Source organism: Pistacia vera, unplaced genomic scaffold, assembly GCF_008641045.1.
Source record: "Pistacia vera cultivar Batoury unplaced genomic scaffold, PisVer_v2 Contig577, whole genome shotgun sequence".
Classification (NCBI taxonomy): Eukaryota; Viridiplantae; Streptophyta; class Magnoliopsida; order Sapindales; family Anacardiaceae; genus Pistacia; species Pistacia vera.
The window spans coordinates 72,914-89,492 of NW_022196420.1; the positions used below are offsets into that span (position 1 = coordinate 72,914).

The 16,579-nt window shown below is 35.0% G+C and overlaps 3 protein-coding genes and 1 non-coding gene across 4 annotated transcripts; 1 reads left to right on the forward strand and 3 right to left on the reverse strand.

The window, feature by feature from the left end:
• Positions 1 to 7,171: 7,171 nt before the first annotated feature.
• LOC116109274 (expansin-A4-like) lies at positions 7,172 to 8,769 on the forward strand. Its single transcript, XM_031395503.1, has 3 exons — positions 7,172 to 7,471; positions 7,557 to 7,875; positions 8,429 to 8,769. Exons 1-3 carry the CDS (start codon positions 7,321 to 7,323, stop codon positions 8,736 to 8,738), a joined length of 780 nt encoding a protein of 259 aa, XP_031251363.1. The 5' UTR covers positions 7,172 to 7,320; the 3' UTR covers positions 8,739 to 8,769.
• Positions 8,770 to 11,342: 2,573 nt separating this feature from the next.
• TRNAK-UUU lies at positions 11,343 to 11,414 on the reverse strand. The gene has a single exon. It is a non-coding gene; the product is annotated as a tRNA-Lys (tRNA).
• Positions 11,415 to 12,134: 720 nt separating this feature from the next.
• Positions 12,135 to 14,109, reverse strand: LOC116109297 (ABC transporter I family member 20-like; the record flags this gene model as incomplete). The annotated part of the gene is made up of 6 exons (XM_031395535.1): positions 12,135 to 12,691; positions 12,858 to 12,935; positions 13,069 to 13,221; positions 13,328 to 13,423; positions 13,524 to 13,643; positions 14,020 to 14,109. Coding segments are annotated over 6 exons (774 nt in total), but the record flags the coding sequence as incomplete, so codon positions are not given.
• Positions 14,110 to 14,433: 324 nt separating this feature from the next.
• Positions 14,434 to 16,559, reverse strand: LOC116109296 (ABC transporter I family member 20-like). The gene is made up of 7 exons (XM_031395534.1): positions 16,281 to 16,559; positions 16,060 to 16,193; positions 15,565 to 15,684; positions 15,369 to 15,464; positions 15,110 to 15,262; positions 14,898 to 14,975; positions 14,434 to 14,731 (listed from the first exon to the last, which is right to left on the reverse strand). The coding sequence occupies exons 1-7, from the start codon at positions 16,447 to 16,449 to the stop codon at positions 14,495 to 14,497; spliced, it is 987 nt and encodes a 328-aa protein (XP_031251394.1). The 5' UTR covers positions 16,450 to 16,559; the 3' UTR covers positions 14,434 to 14,494.
• Between the last annotated feature and the right edge of the window lie 20 nt (positions 16,560 to 16,579).

Here is a 16,579-nt window from a genome sequence, read left to right on the forward strand (position 1 = left end):
AAATTTTTTATAAAATAACAAAAACACTCCCGCCACCCACAATGCCAGATTCCGGCCACCACCGCCGGAATCTGGCCGAAAAATTGCGTTACATCACAGACCCATTGGATCTGTGTCGTAACGCGTAGATCTGGCATTTCCCAGAAAGATCCGCGGCTAATCTGGCCAGAAAAGGTCAAATCTACGGCCAGATCTGGCCGTCAAGGCCGGAATCTTGCCGGAAAATTGTGTTACGACACAGACTTGTCGGATCTATGTCGTAACACGTCGATCTGGCATTTTCTTGCTAGATCCTCCAAAAAAAGGCTAGATTTGGCCGTCTAGGCCGAAAACATCTAGCCTTTTCCGGCCAGATCCGTGGCGGATCTGGCCGAAAAAGGCCAGATAGACGCGTTACGACACAGATCCGACGGATTTGTGTCGTAACACAATTTTCTGTCCCGGAATCTGGCATTGTGGGTGACGGGGGTGTTTTTGTTATTTTATAAAAAATTTATATATTAGGGTATTTAGTCAAATTAGCAAACCTATGGGGGTTTTTTAGAAATTTTTAAATTTATAAAAAACTAAAAATTAAACTTTCAAGGGTATTTCAGTCTTTTCACTATTATCAAACGAAAATCACTAACAGAACATGACGGAAGGTACCTATTTGTCGTTTCAAAACCTTTTAGGTTCCAACTTGTTGTTTCGACAAATCTTGGGCATGTGTATGTCGTTCTCCCTATATATAAATAGTGTAGTTGATATTATTAATGAGTTATGGGGACCATGGAGAGATCCAAAGAGGACTTATCATAGATTTCCTGTTTTAAATATAATTCACATCCAACTTCTCCAACGTCTACACCAAACGCCTAACATATATTGAAAATTCCTGCAGATCACTTATTGAAATTCTAAGACTTCTGATAACTGTGGCTCTCTTCTACAGCCTTACTCGATTCTCAGGCCACAAGAATTTTCATAAAAACGAAACAAAATTAGAATTTATAAATTGCCTGAGATTGACATATATTATATCAACTACAACATTTAGTATGGAAAATGACAAGACAAATTAACGAAAATATATTCCAATATCTACATGAAAGATTCAGAAAAGATTAATTTATTCTTGCAAGAGAGCAACATGAGAAGCTAACAAAATTTTGTATTTTACTATCTCTGAGTGGTCGAGTGGTTCGATAGGGATTTTTAGGTGTATTACTTAAGAGGTCTTGAGTTCAAATCTCTCCTCATTTGTTAATAGAGATAATTAGAGCTCTTACTAGGTCGGTAGTTTCAAGATTCTGAGATATTAGTTGAGGTGCGCGTAAGCTAGTCCAGACCACCCCGATCATAAAAAAGAAAAAATATGAGAAGCTAACAAAATTTTGTATTGTATCTGTGGTACCCATGTAATCCTTTTAGGTCACCCCATTTCAAGTTTGGACCAGTTTCATTCAATATGTTAAAAATTTCAACTGGTTCGAGATCCAGTAGTGTGGCCATTGTCCTAACTAAATAGACAATGTTGAATACAATAAATTCAGTTGAAATTAATAAAAATGGATCAATAAAAAGGAAATAAGAAATGGAAGTGTGCAAATGGATGAGAAATAGTCTGATTTGATGTCTCTCTGTTGTCTCCTTCGAAAAGGATTCATCCACATGCTTTCACTTCCATACGCATCCTTTGTTGCTTCCTTTTCTCTTCACATTCCTACTTTGGTCTCTCTCATCTCGTCTCAATTCTTATCTGTTTAATTATTATAATTAAGTTTAATTTAGTCTATGATTTCAATTAATTAGCCAGGGGTGATCGGTTCCAGATACCCTGTATTTTTTTAGGGAACCAGAATCTGGACCGGAACCAAAACCAAAATCGACAGGTTCCTAAGATTTGGAACCAGAACAATAATCGGTCAGCACCAATTTCTAGAAATCTAATTGGAACTGGAACCTAGAATGTAGGTTCTGGTTCTGGGTACCCTGGCAAATTTTATTACCCCCTATTTTTTTAAAAAGGACAAATACACCCTAAAATATCAATACACCCCAATAGTTTACAATAATTATAATTTAGTCCCAGTTCCTACCTGGATACTCGAACCTCGGTTCTAGTTCTGGTTCCCGGTTCCAATTTTCTAGAACTGGAATTAGATCCTAATTGGGTCTGTTCCAATTCTACCCTTTATCCCATGCAACCATGCTCATCCCTATGGGTAACCTAAACTAGTATAGTCTCTTCTAAGTATTACAATTAATTAGTTTTAATTAAAACTCTATCTCTCAAAGTCTAAAATTCTCATGTGCCCATGTGTTTTATGTTTTGATCTCCTATTAGAAAATAAACAAAATACTTCAGAAATAAATTATACTACGTATATTTGGGTATTATTAGAGTATTGAATAGATGAATTTATACCGTAAACATATACATATTTTGTAAATCTTGAATTATTTGCCATGTATTTCTCATAATATTTTAATTTTAAGTCGATACATCAACTATTTTTATCAACCTTTTAATTTATACATATAGTTGATTGTGTTTAAAAGGAGTTAACAACTTTTTCTCACTCAAATAATGGCTTTATGTCACTTTTTCTCAAATTTTAAAATGTGACTTTATTATCCAAATTTATATTTCGGCGGCAAAAACTATATGGGATTTTGATGAGTGATGATCTAAAAAAAAAATGGTGATGGTTTGAGGTCGCAACGATGCTGGAATCGGAAATAAAATATAAATTTATATAATATAATGATATTTTAAAAATCTATGAGTGAGAAAGTGTCATTATGCTATTATTTGAATGGGAAAAAGTCTTTAACTCTATTTAAAAGTGCAAAGATGAGTGATTCATAAGATATATTAATTAACTTTCCTAATTATATACTCCAATTAACAACAAAAGCAATATCTACTTGGCTTCCATTAAAGAAATTCTTTTAATTATAAAATAATAATAATAGAGATCATAAAGTCAAATTGGATTTATTTAATAAAATTATAGAAAATCAAAAGTCAAACCCACGTCACTCTATTCCATTGATTAATTAAATTAATGTAATTATGTGATTAATCGTAACGTATATGCATGCAGGCGCATCCGACAAACTATTACGTTTGATGATAACTAATTAAATAATATCTTAAGCATATGCATGTCCAATATTAATTAAATATAACCCATGATTGGAAATTTAAGTATATAATTAGGAAGATTATTCACTGACACAAGGCAAGAGTTGATGATAATAAATGGAGTATTTTTAATTAGTGGGATGCATAATGCATTATCTTATTACATCAAAATTAGAAAATTAATCTAGGAATAATTCCATGTGATTTTGGATTAACGGTATAAAAGATTTCAATGAAACTCTTACCTGACTGGTAGTTTCAAGGTTCTGAGGGATTAGTTGAGGCATGAACGTAGCCAGAATTCTAAGTAAGTGGGTTCAAAACATTAAAATTTATAAATTTACAATAAAATATATATTGAAGTAATAACATAAAAAATGTACTTTTAAAAGTTATATATATCAAATTATCAATTTTACAATTGTCCTCGACGTTTTTTCTTATTCTGAAAGCGTTGCATAATCCTCAAATCTCAACAACTCAGGGTTTTATTAATTCTTTAAACCATTCAAAATTAACTCAATAACTAACCAAAATTTATCAAACTCAACTTAAAATAACAACTAATTAACTCATATCTCAACATAAATAAGATTAAATCAAAACCCACATTAAAATCAAGTTATTTAATCTTCCGATTTCAAACTCATTTATTAAACTTAATAAAAACTCATAGCTCATGATCTTTCATTAATTAAAAAAGGCAAAAGAAAAGAAGTTTAAGTAAAAAAAAAAAAAAAAAATGAGCATCATCTTTTTTCGTAATACAAAGGAGTGACATTTCTTGAGTATTTAACCAAAGAAAAAGTATAATATGAGAGGAAATAAAGAAAAGAGAAAAGTTAAAAAATAGTTAATTAATAATTCATGAGGTCAATATGAAATTAAATTGGGTTAAAATTATAAAATTCATCAAATATTAATACTTTTTTTTTTTTAATTTTTAAAAAGTTGAGTGGGTTCAATTGAACCCACAACTCTCTATGTGGTTTCGTGCTTGAGTTGAGGTACATGTAAATTGATTCAGACATCTCGATCATAAAAAAAAAAATGATTTAACAAATGATGTTGATAAGTTATATTTGAGGAAAGGTTGCGATTTCCGAAAGCTACACATTTATATGATAGGTGATAACCTCTCTTAAGAATAGCAATTGATAGTGGCATCCATGTGGCCTATTTCTCTTTCAGTTAAAATGTCATTGTTCTTAATTAATTATGCTTATTCCATATGATAATTATAATCAAAACCAGTAAGCAGAAACAACCCTGTGTCCCTGTTCATGTAGATAAGCTTGAAGATGACCTTCAATGGAAAATATGTAGAAAGGCACGTTCACATGTCTGACGATGCATGTGCTGGGTTCGTGCTTTGCATGGTCATGTTTAGTCAAGAAGATAACTTCAATTCATTTTTTGACGTGGCAGATTTGTCTGATCTGGTTGGTCCGTCACCTTTTATGTTTCTACGACTTTCCACCTTTCACTTTAACCACTCTTATCTCCTTCCTTCACTATAATCAATTAATTAATTTATAACGAATTCGAGTTTTTTCAAACACTAATAGAAGTGATCATCGATACTCCTTAAAGATTAGTTAAGAAGAGCGAAACTAGTCTAAACATCCTTGGTGACAAAAAAAATATATTCCTACGAAAATGATTTTAGTGGGATTTTTTAGAAGAGAAAAAATAATACCTTATGTATACATGAAGCATAAGACAACTCCAAGATATGTTATTTAAAGGATGGTATTTTAAAATATTATTATATAAAATAAAAAAAAAGGGTATTAGTGAAGGCACGTGGTGGGTGGGTTATGGCGTTATGGGTTATAGATTAGACTGGCGGAGGAAGCAAACAATAATTCGAGTCACATGGGAAGTGAGATTTCGGCCTTGGAGGCTTCTCACTCACATCACTTGTAAATGCTTTACCAATTTTGTAATTTTTATTTTTTTAATATTGAAAAGTGATTGAAAACGGATTTAGCAATTCTTTTACATCTTAAGATTAAATAAACAATAAATATTTGAATGAATTATTATTGGGTGGCCTAATAGTCAAAGAATGAAATGAGGTTCTCCAAACTCTTGAGTTCGTGCCTTTTCATGCCATAATAGGGATGGGGGTGTTAAAAAAAATGGAAAAACCAAACTAAATTTTTGGTTATCCGAAAAATCAATTTTTTTTTTTGGTTCAAAGAAAATAAAAAACTGAATTTTTGGTTTGATTACTAGTTTTGGAGAATATAAAAACCGGTTAACCAAAATCGGTTTTATTAACTAGTTTATTATAAAAATATTAAAAAAAATATAAGGTTTATTATAAAATATATGAAATTAAAATTTGTTTTAAACCGGTTAATCGATTCAGTTTCAGTTTATGAAAATTCCTGAACTGAAAAATCGTTTCGGTTAATAAAACCGATTAACTGGTTTTGAACACTCCTAAATAGGCATCAATTTATTCATCTTTAACGCCATCAATTTATCAAATTATTTACCCACAAATTCCGCCAATACGTCCACGTGGCTGCTCCTGCTCCTTTAACTCAGTTGGTAAAACGTAAAAACAGCAATTATTTGTGACGTACAAATTCATGAAAAGAAAATCCTGAGCCGTTGATTCGTGGGATCAGAAACAGAGGGAGAGGGGTCCACTTAAAAGAGTGTAGGGCATAGGCAAATACGTACAGTATACGCGATGATACTGCTTGTGCCTGGTGGTGGTCCCCTCAATTTCACGCGGTTTTGAAGGTTTCGGGTTTTATTTTTCTTTAATTTGAATGCATTACAAGTGATTTTTTAATTGCAGCGCACTACAAACTTTCTAATTGCAGCCACTTCATTTGGCATTGTCTTGTCACTTTGGGCTATTCCAAAGTTGTATTTTTTTAACTTTATTAACCCCACATTTTTTAAATATATATTATGGGTTGCATTGTAAAATTTTAAGAGATAAATTATGTTAACATTTCATATTTAATATAGTCCAATGCTTTGTCAATAATCTAATGATTGAAACGTTTATTTAACGGTATTAAGTATTTAAATCAAAAAGTTAATTTACGATATCCTTATCATATCTTTTAATCTATTAATTTACCATTAATTGTATATACTAATTTTTTTTTTTGGGGTCATCAGAAGAGTTCAGGTCATCTTGCACACACTTCAACTAATCTACCGAGATATTGAAACCTTCGGTTGAAAAATAGTTTTAATGACCACCTTTATTAGTACTTAGAGAGATTACTAAGGAATTCTTGAAACTTTTTTTTTCCTCTTTTACCATCAGGTCACCCAATTGTTATTATCATATATGCTATTTTACCTTTTTTTTTTTTTTTATAACCGAAGTGTTAAAGACAATTTACGTACACCTTATCTAATTTTTAGAGTCCATTGAAAGTCTTATTTTACCATTTTATTATGTATAAATTTAAACTATTGGATCAACTCCCTAGTATATGAGTGGAATTTGACGGTTGACATATATGTGACATTAAGGTCAAATATTTTTACAGCATTAAATACTATATTCGATAAGTTTTATTTAAGGAAAATTAATGATGGGTATCGAAAATGTGAAGAGATAAACAGGCATGGTTAATGCCACCGCTTGCAAATGAAGCAAAGTGAGATGAAGCTGGGTTGTATAAATATTAATCAAAATATTTGCTATTATCTCAAAATGACAAGAACATATTCAGTTATTCACTCAACTAAAATCATGGAATATATTCCTAATAAGAGTAACGGAGGTATGACGTGTTTGATTATGAATGGACGAAGATTTAATGTGACCGTCCCCGTCCCGTAATTCAATCAAGTAGCTCGTGGCAATTGTCATCCAAATCCCAACTTGCCTTAATCTGACAAAGCAAATTTAATATCATAATATGAATCACCCATGTGCTGCTCACGTGTATTCCCTCACCCAACCCTAACCCACTGCCCACAATAAAATTAATAATTAAATAAAAAATCTTTAATGAGATCTGAGAGAAAAACCACTCGCAGTAACAAACACCATTAATTACATTTCACTCTTTATTCTCTTTAACCCTAACCGCTATCTCCTCTTTAAGTACACCCATCACCTTCTTCCCGCTTTCTCATTCGCCCCCTAGCCCATTCACTCCACTCACTCTCTCTCTCTTTCTCCCAGAACCTCACTAACAATGGCTATTGCAAATGTGCTCTGTTTTGTTTTACTCACACTTTCCTCTTTCGCGGCGGTGAATGCTAAAATTCCTGGTGTTTTCACCGGTGGGCCATGGCAGAGTGCCCATGCTACTTTCTACGGTGGCAGTGACGCCTCCGGAACTATGGGTATAGGCTTTTTTGACCTTGCATTTCTCCGTATTTTACTACTCGTACGTAACTAAATGTGGTTTTTTTTTTTTCCTATTTTTAGGTGGTGCTTGTGGGTATGGGAATCTTTACAGCCAAGGCTACGGCGTCAACACGGCCGCATTAAGTACGGCTCTGTTCAACAACGGTCTGAGCTGCGGCGCGTGCTTTGAGATAAAGTGCGCGGACGACCCCAGATGGTGCCACTCTGGTGGTTCTTCCATCTTCGTTACTGCAACCAACTTCTGCCCGCCGAACTTCGCTCAGCCGTCTGACAATGGCGGCTGGTGCAACCCTCCCCGCCCTCACTTCGACCTCGCCATGCCCATGTTCCTCAAGATCGCTGAGTACCGCGCTGGTATTGTTCCCGTTGCTTACCGCAGGTGAGTTTACTGAAATGCCCATTATTTTACTTAAATATTTTCTTCATTGTTTAGTGTAGACAATGGGAAATGTTGTGTCATACTTTTTATTTAACTTTAAATAAATCTTAGAAACTGAAAAGAGTTGCCTTTATTATTTTGAGCTTTATGTCGTTTACCCAAAAATAGCCAACGGCAAACCCTTCTTTACCTAAGTGCCCATTCGCTTTCGGTGCGGTGGCTTGCCCTAGTTTGCATTAAATCTTAACACTAATTTTCACTTTTACGAGGACATTATTGTAAAAAAAAACCAAAGGGTATTTCTGTTATTTTCAATTGTCAGTGTCTTAAAGTCAGAAAATCTGGGACACACACTTCACGTTTTCCCACGCGTGTGTTGGGTCACAGTTTCTTGTGACTCTGTACCCTACAGTTCCCACCTTAATTTACATTTAAATAATGAGTTTTTTTTTGTTTTTTTACCGGTCTAGCGTTGGGTCTTTAAAAAGTGCCTTTAATTGTAGGGTAGGCACTAACTGTCACGGTGACGATTTTGTTAATTTTTTATATACAGGGTGCCATGCAGAAAGCTAGGTGGAATCAGATTCACCGTTAACGGTTTCCGTTACTTTAACTTGGTTCTGGTGACCAACGTGGCGGGTGCAGGAGATATCGTGCACGTGAGCGTGAAGGGAACCAACACTGGCTGGTTGAGCATGAGCCGTAACTGGGGGCAAAATTGGCAATCTAATGCTGTACTTGTGGGTCAGGCTCTTTCTTTTAGGGTCAGGGGCAGTGATCGCCGCACATCAACTTCATGGAACGTGGCACCACATAATTGGCAGTTCGGTCAAACCTTCACGGGGAAGAATTTCCGTGTCTAGGGATTTTTATTAATGACTTGTTAAAAAAAAAGTAAAAGCATTTTCATTTCCCGCCTTCACATTTGTTTTTCCTTTATTTTCCCGGGAAAAATTTGAAGTGATGGGTGAAATGGGATTTGATGTTAGGATTTAAGTAAAAGTGAGAGTGATTGTGATAGGTAAGGTAGAAAAAGTGAGAAAAGTAAGGCGTGGTTTCTTTTGTTTTTTATTATTTTGTTTTGACTTTTGTCGTTTCGGGTTGGTGATAATAGTTAAAAACCAGCCATCGGTTTAAGTGTAAGAGGCTGAAGGTGGCTGCAGGAAGAAACCAATCCATGTAGCCCGCAGCTCTGGTAATATATATATTTATTTTACTCGTATAAATATAATATGGTATTAATTCCCTTATGTTTGTGTATGAATGAATGTTTATTTCTATTTTCATGACTTCACGGTATCTCCAGTTGTCGGTGGTTGTTCTGGGGAGCATGTGTGGATGGCTCCACTCCATTGCTTTATCTTTTAGCTGATGGAAGAAGGAAATCCTGACAATATATATATTTAAAGAAGAAATATTAGTCCTGAAGATAACTTGAATTCTCGTGAAATGTGCCTATCATTTACAATGTTATTAATGTTTAAATTATCTTGAGGTTCAGTTGGGCAAATCCCATTTGCCAGAATATTTGTTATCATATCTAATTGCATGCATGAATTAATGTTTGCTGTTGAGTTGGAAATCAATTTGTGGGCCTTCTCATTTCAGATGAAGGTATTTGTGGGGAACCCAGATCAATAAAAGTCCCAGTTATTGGCTGTTTCCTCTTTTCTGAACTGGTTGCCAGCTTGCATTTAGTTTGGAACCAACCAAACAGCTTTTTACTGCTAGACCCCCAATCAAAATTTTATCGGACATACTTGAAGCTTAAGGTTGTAAATGAATACTGTGACACCATAGCAAGGACCCAAATCAACGGTGTTAACTACATTTACCCATACGGTTTAGGTCCACCAAGTCTCACAATTTGAAGTACAGCAAACGACAAAAGATTAGCGAAATAGCAAATGTATATCCTAAATTCCCACTCTGACACTCTCTAAGTAACATAAAATTAAATAATATGAATAACGAGGGCAAGGAAAAATAAACAGTTTTTGGGTTTTTAAAACTGGACATGAAAAATGAGGGATATATATATATATATATATTTTTTTTTTTAAACAGAAAAATCCCTTTAATTAACCGATTATGTAAACCGTTTGATAAATTTATAATAATACTGGGTTTATAACCTTCTTTTACAACTTTTAACGTGATAACTCGTTATTGGTTAGCTTGTAAATAGGCAATCGAGATCCACAAGTAAGTAGGACCCATTTTGTGAGCCGACTAAAGACGAGCTACCACGTTAGGGGTTATGAGATTGGGTTGTGGACCTAGAATTACTCATAAATTTAAAGTGGCAATACAATACTTACAACCCAATCTTACAAACTTTCTTTCACAACTTTGACGTGACAGCTCGCAATTGGTTTCTAGTGAGTGAGCGTTTGCTTCCTTACTTTCGAAGGTGGAACCCATTTCACGATTAAGCATCCAACCCCCTTGAAAGGGGCATTTTCTTGCAAATTTCGATAAGAAAGGGGATGGATAGGCTCTGAAAGATTGTGAGATTGTGTTACGGTGAATAAAGTGTTCCTCTCATAATCAAACCTAGGTTGTGTGGCGAAGGGTTAATATATTTGACTCATGATTTCCTGCCAAGCTACAAGTCAAGCACTAATGAAACCATCCATTCCCATCTCCAAAGATTCTTGCCTTGTGGCCTATCACTTACTCGCTTTCTTTTGATTCCTCCTTTATCTGTATAGCTTCAATTTCCCAGAGAGAAGCCCCTTTATCTTTCACTTTTTATAATATCTTAGACCAAACTAGATAAATAAAATTTACCCAAAGGTAGATTAAGATGAAGCATTTGATTCCAAGTAAAAGAGATTCTTATTTAACTATTGGTTTCGCTAGGGGAAAAAAAAAGGTTTACAGTGAGATGAATAATAGGGGCGGTGGTAGTAGGTTCTATTAAGATAAGTGGTGCCCCAAAAAGAGGGAAAACTTGTCTGCAGCTTGGAAAGAAAGAATAGTATATTAGCATTTATACCTTATCAGATTTTTATCATCTAAAAAACTACTTTCGGTTACGGTATGAAAACAATAGCCAATAATAAGGCCCCCACTTTGCTTAAGCAATTGCAACTAAATTTTCTCTCTTTCTTTGATTGTAGTAAATGAAATTGTTATTCATGTTGCATATAAAAAACAGAATGGTAATATTATACCGACAAATCTTTCTTTTACAAACGCAACGTGTTAGTTCAGAATGGAACTTGAAATATTGGATATATTCTTCAAATTAATGCCTCTGTGTTTCCAACTATTGTTTTGATGATCATTGGAGTATTTGAGGCTTAGAATGTTGCTGTAAGCCCGATAATCGGGTAGCCCAAAGCAAAGAGGTGGGACGAGTTTACCATAAATCGACTAGCCCAAACAAAGAGGGGCGCTTGACAAAATGAAAAACCAAGCAGCTCTGAGACGGGCCAAGGATGTGTCCAGAAAAAATACAGCGCCGTCTGTGGGGATCGAACCCACGACCACATGGTTAAAAGCCATGCGCTCTACCGCTGAGCTAAGACGGCAGTCGGTCCTTTAGAAGTTAAAATATAATTTTATACTATATTTGTAACAAAATAACTTAGTGTAAAACTCGTCCATTTCGTTTGGAAAATATAAAATACCTGCTATAAGAGGGTTTTTGATAATTTGTAAGAGAGTTTTGATATTTTCGAGGGTGTTTTGATTATTTTTTTAATTAAAGGAAGTTTTTAGTAATTTCTTATTAAAGCAATGATCATGAGAATATCAAGTTAGCTCTTAAAACAAATATCAGACTCACTTAACGTGGAAGAAGAATGGTTGAAGCTAAAACAACCACCACCGACACTAGTTAAATGTAACTACGTGGTTATGGTTGTAGCCTCCAAAAGTCTTTTGGTAGGAGAACTTTCTCCAACCATATGTACTTCTTTTCCACCTCTTCCTCCCCCGCCATGTGAATGGTAGTAGCATGGTCCACATGCATATGATACAACATCCTCACCAACCCTTTTTTCTCTTGGGAATGGGATGCAACGCCTTTCAAGTTCTAATTCTAAGTTCTAACACGAGAGCCTGCTACTGAAAACATTTACAGCATTGCAACCAATTGGCAGTATAAAATGTAAATCCCTTAAAACTCAACATTCCTCTTTTGGTCTATATGTAAAAGTTGTGTGTATGTACTGTATTTGTTTTGAGCAAACAGCCAGATTACTAGCATGTATAGACAGTGTCTTATCACGACATGAGAGAATCCAGAGTACAACATAATCTTTGTTATTTTATTGATGTAATATTTTGATGGTACAAAGAAATCATGAATCCAACATCTGTCTAATTTTCACCAAGTAACTTACTGATATTTGTTGGATATATTTTACTTGATCTATATGCTCACATCGAAAGACAAATTGTAAAAAGATTGAACAAATATGTAAATGGAACTATAAGCAAACTATGCTACTAGGTGATGCCATTCATCTAGCAACATTTGACTTATTGTGTAATTCTGGGTAAAGAACCAATTATTGAAATGAATTGTGGAAAAATCCGAGAACTTGTTTTGAGATAACTTCATCAACTACCTCAGAACTCTGTTTGAGCTCAAGAAAAAGTTCTCTTCACCAGCAACTGTGGACTGCAGCCTTCCTGCAGCCCAACCGTTGTTCAGTGCACGAACGGCTGCACGAGCTGGATCCCCAGTTACACGGCTTCCCTCAACTTGTTCTCCGAATTCAGCAAGACCACTTGCCTTTCTTTCTTTTCTTCTTTTCCTCTCCTCATCTCTTTCCTTCCTCAGCCAACTCTCCACTGTTCTCTACAAGTTCAATTCTAAAATGGTTATTGCAATTTCAACCAAGAACATAAGAGATGCAGAAAATCCATAATAAAATTATAAGATACCCTAAAACCAGCCATAATCAGTGACCTACACAAACTACAGACTACAAATCAAAATTTTAAGTTTGGATGTGGAAAGCTACCATTAGTGACAGCTTGCTAATCTCCTTAACTTGATTCATTGGCATTGCCAATTGTAACTTCCCATGAGCCACATACACCTGAGAACAACAAAAGAGAACGATGATGAGAAGCATATGGAACAAATTGTCTAACATTTAGAGTCATTATAATAATATAGATTTAGAAAATAATTCTTATAAAATAGCTCTGAGAATGGAACCAGAGACATACAATATGAGATGGCCAGTTCTCCAAACCGTCAAATATATGGGTAGCATAGATAATTGTGGCACTACGCACTTCACATTCCTTCTTCAGAAACTTGAGGAGATCAGCCCTTGCTAGCACATCAAGATCAACTGTTATCTCATCCAGAAGAAGGACCTAGACAAACAGGGATTTGGTACTGAGACGCAACAAATTTTTTGACTGCTCTACAAAGCATGAAGATGAATTCTTGACAGCATAAGCACAATGAAATAGATTGTACCTTGAAAGGCCTGAGGAGACCCATACAAATTTGAACACGTCTTCTCTGACCATCAGATACCTTATGCATTCTCCATGACAGATCAATATCTAAGACCTAAACTACCAAGAAAATAAAAGGAATCTGAATATCGGCAAAACATCACAGCACCATCATTGAGTAATGAATAAACGAGTAATCGCTCATTGCGTTTTACCTTGATTAGTTCAGCTCTTCTTTGAGGATCAATACCTGCTACTCCAAATACCATTTTCTCTGCCGAAACATCCATTTGTATTGGAACATCAAACCCTGCAAAAGCAACCTCCCGCCTCCACTGCAAAAATGAAAAGAGCTCCATTCAATACAATAAGAATTTTATAAGACAAAAACAAAGAATTAAGTTAACTTAAAGTAATGAAGTACCATTTTTAGGTTTAAACAGATTATCAAATCAATTTATTTTGTATCATGGCGGTGCCTTTTAAACTAGAAATCTTATGTGCAACATCTGTAAAAGAAATACTCCATTAATAAACTGGCAATGTTTTTTTTTTTTTTGCACATGCAATAAGTATATCCTATATTCTTGAACCGATTTTTTAATCATCAATCATCAAATTAGATATATTTTTTAGTGAAGCAAATATTAGTTTGTAAAATTTTTTATAAACTACAGAACATAAAAGAGAAATGATGGAAAAAAGTGAAACCTCTCCTCCAAGGTAGCTGAGATCACCAGAGGAGGTCAAAGCGGTGTCGTGGAAAGCAGACCTGCCAAGTACCCTCACNGTATTTGTTTTGAGCAAACAGCCAGATTACTAGCATGTATAGACAGTGTCTTATCACGACATGAGAGAATCCAGAGTACAACATAATCTTTGTTATTTTATGGATGTAATATTTTGATGGTACAAAGAAATCATGAATCCAACATCTGCCTAATTTTCACCAAGTAACTTACTGATATTTGTTGGATATATTTTACTTGATTTATATGCTCACATCAAAAGACAAATTGTAAACAGATTAAACAAATATGTATATGGAACTATAAGCAAACTATGCTACTAGGTGATGCCATTCATCTAGCAACATTTGACTTATTGTGTAATTCTGGGTAAAGAACTAATTATTGAAATGAATTGTGGAAAAATCCGAGAACTTGTTTTGAGATAACTTCATCAACTACCTCAGAACTCTGTTTGAGCTCAAGAAAAAGTTCTCTTCACCAGCAACTGTGGACTGCAGCCTTCCTGCAGCCCAACCGTTGTTCAGTGCACGAACGGCTGCACGAGCTGGATCCCCAGTTACACGGCTTCCCTCAACTTGTTCTCCAAATTCAGCAAGACCACTTGCCTTTCTTTCTTTTCTTCTTTTCCTCTCCTCATCTCTTTCCTTCCTCAGCCAACTCTCCACTGTTCTCTACAAGTTCAATTCTAAAATGGTTATTGCAATTTCAACCAAGAACATAAGAGATGCAGAAAATCCATAATAAAATTATAAGATACCCTAAAACCAGCCATAATCAGTGACCTATACAAACCACAGACTACAAATCAAAATTTTAAGTTTGGATGTGGAAAGCTACCATTAGTGACAGCTTGCTAATCTCCTTAACTTGATTCATTGGCATTGCCAATTGTAACTTCCCATGAGCCACATACACCTGAGAACAACAAAAGAGAATGGATGATGAGAAGCATATGGAACAAACTGTCTAACATTTAGAGTCATTATAATAATATAGATTTAGAAAATAATTCTTATAAAATAGCTCTGAGAATGGAACCAGAGACATACAATATGAGATGGCCAGTTCTCCAAACCGTCAAATATATGGGTAGCATAGATAATTGTGGCACTACGCACTTCACATTCCTTCTTCAGAAACTTGAGGAGATCAGCCCTTGCTAGCACATCAAGATCAACTGTTATCTCATCCAGAAGAAGGACCTAGACAAACAGGGATTTGGTACTGAGACGCAACAAATTTTTTGACTGCTCTACAAAGCATGAAGATGAATTCTTGACAGCATAAGCACAATGAAATAGATTGTACCTTGAAAGGCCTGAGGAGACCCATACAAATTTGAACACGTCTTCTCTGACCATCAGATACCTTATGCATTCTCCATGACAGATCAATATCTAAGACCTAAACTACCAAGAAAATAAAAGGAATCTGAATATCGGCAAAACATCACAGCACCATCATTGAGTAATGAATAAACGAGTAATCACTCATTGCGTTTTACCTTGATTAGTTCAGCTCTTCTTTGAGGATCAATACCTGCTACTCCAAATACCATTTTCTCTGCCGAAACATCCATTTGTATTGGAACATCAAACCCTGCAAAAGCAACCTCCCGCCTCCACTGCAAAAATGAAAAGAGCTCCATTCAATACAATAAGAATTTTATAAGACAAAAACAAAGAATTAAGTTAACTTAAAGTAATGAAGTACCATTGTTAGGTTTAAACAGATTATCAAATCAATTTATTTTGTATCATGGCGGTGCCTTTTAAACTAGAAATCTTATGTGCAACATCTGTAAAAGAAATACTCCATTAATAAACTGGCAATGTTTTTTTTTTTTTGCACATGCAATAAGTATATCCTATATTCTTGAACCGATTTTTTAATCATCAATCATCAAATTAGATATATTTTTTAGTGAAGCAAATATTAGTTTGTAAAAATTTTTATAAACTACAGAACATAAAAGAGAAATGATGGAAAAAAGTGAAACCTCTCCTCCAAGGTAGCTGAGATCACCAGAGGAGGTCAAAGCGGTGTCGTGGAAAGCAGACCTGCCAAGTACCCTCACCATGTGAGGCTCTACCATGTGTTTTCCTCCGAGTATCTTCAATATCGTCGTTTTGCCTATTTACAAACATAACATAATTCAATTGCAGATTCATTCTTAGTTCTAAGAAAAAAAAAAAAAAAAAGCTGAAATCGGGGACAAACCGGCGCCATTTGATCCGACAAGAAGGCAGCGATCTCCAGCATTGAGAGTAAGTGAGAAATCGTCAATCAGTGGAGTAGAACCCGGCGGAGGATGACCGTCGATCCCTGGATATGTGAACTTCAGTCCATTGATCTCCACCGTTGGTTTTGAATTCTCCATCACTGCCATTTTCAGCTTTCCAATTCAACAGTTGGAACACTCACCACCTAACCAAGGATCAATATATACCTGTAACTGAGATGCACAGACACGCTACTTTCTTTTGCGTCTTATAAATGACAACAACAGTAGAAACGCC

Excerpts from the sequence above, each read along its gene's own strand:
- LOC116109296 (XM_031395534.1), bottom strand. The coding sequence starts at position 16,449 with ATGGCAGTGATGGAGAATTCAAAACCAACGGTGGAGATCAATGGACTG. Across the intron at positions 15,685-16,059 it reads TCAGCTACCTTGGAGGAGAG|TGGAGGCGGGAGGTTGCTTT; the intron begins GTTTCACTTTTT and ends TCATTTTTGCAG. Across the intron at positions 15,263-15,368 it reads GTCTCCTCAGGCCTTTCAAG|GTCCTTCTTCTGGATGAGAT; the intron begins GTACAATCTATT and ends CTGTTTGTCTAG.
- LOC116109274 (XM_031395503.1), top strand. The coding sequence starts at position 7,321 with ATGGCTATTGCAAATGTGCTCTGTTTTGTTTTACTCACACTTTCCTCT. Across the intron at positions 7,472-7,556 it reads TGACGCCTCCGGAACTATGG|GTGGTGCTTGTGGGTATGGG; the intron begins GTATAGGCTTTT and ends TCCTATTTTTAG. Across the intron at positions 7,876-8,428 it reads GTTCCCGTTGCTTACCGCAG|GGTGCCATGCAGAAAGCTAG; the intron begins GTGAGTTTACTG and ends TTTTATATACAG.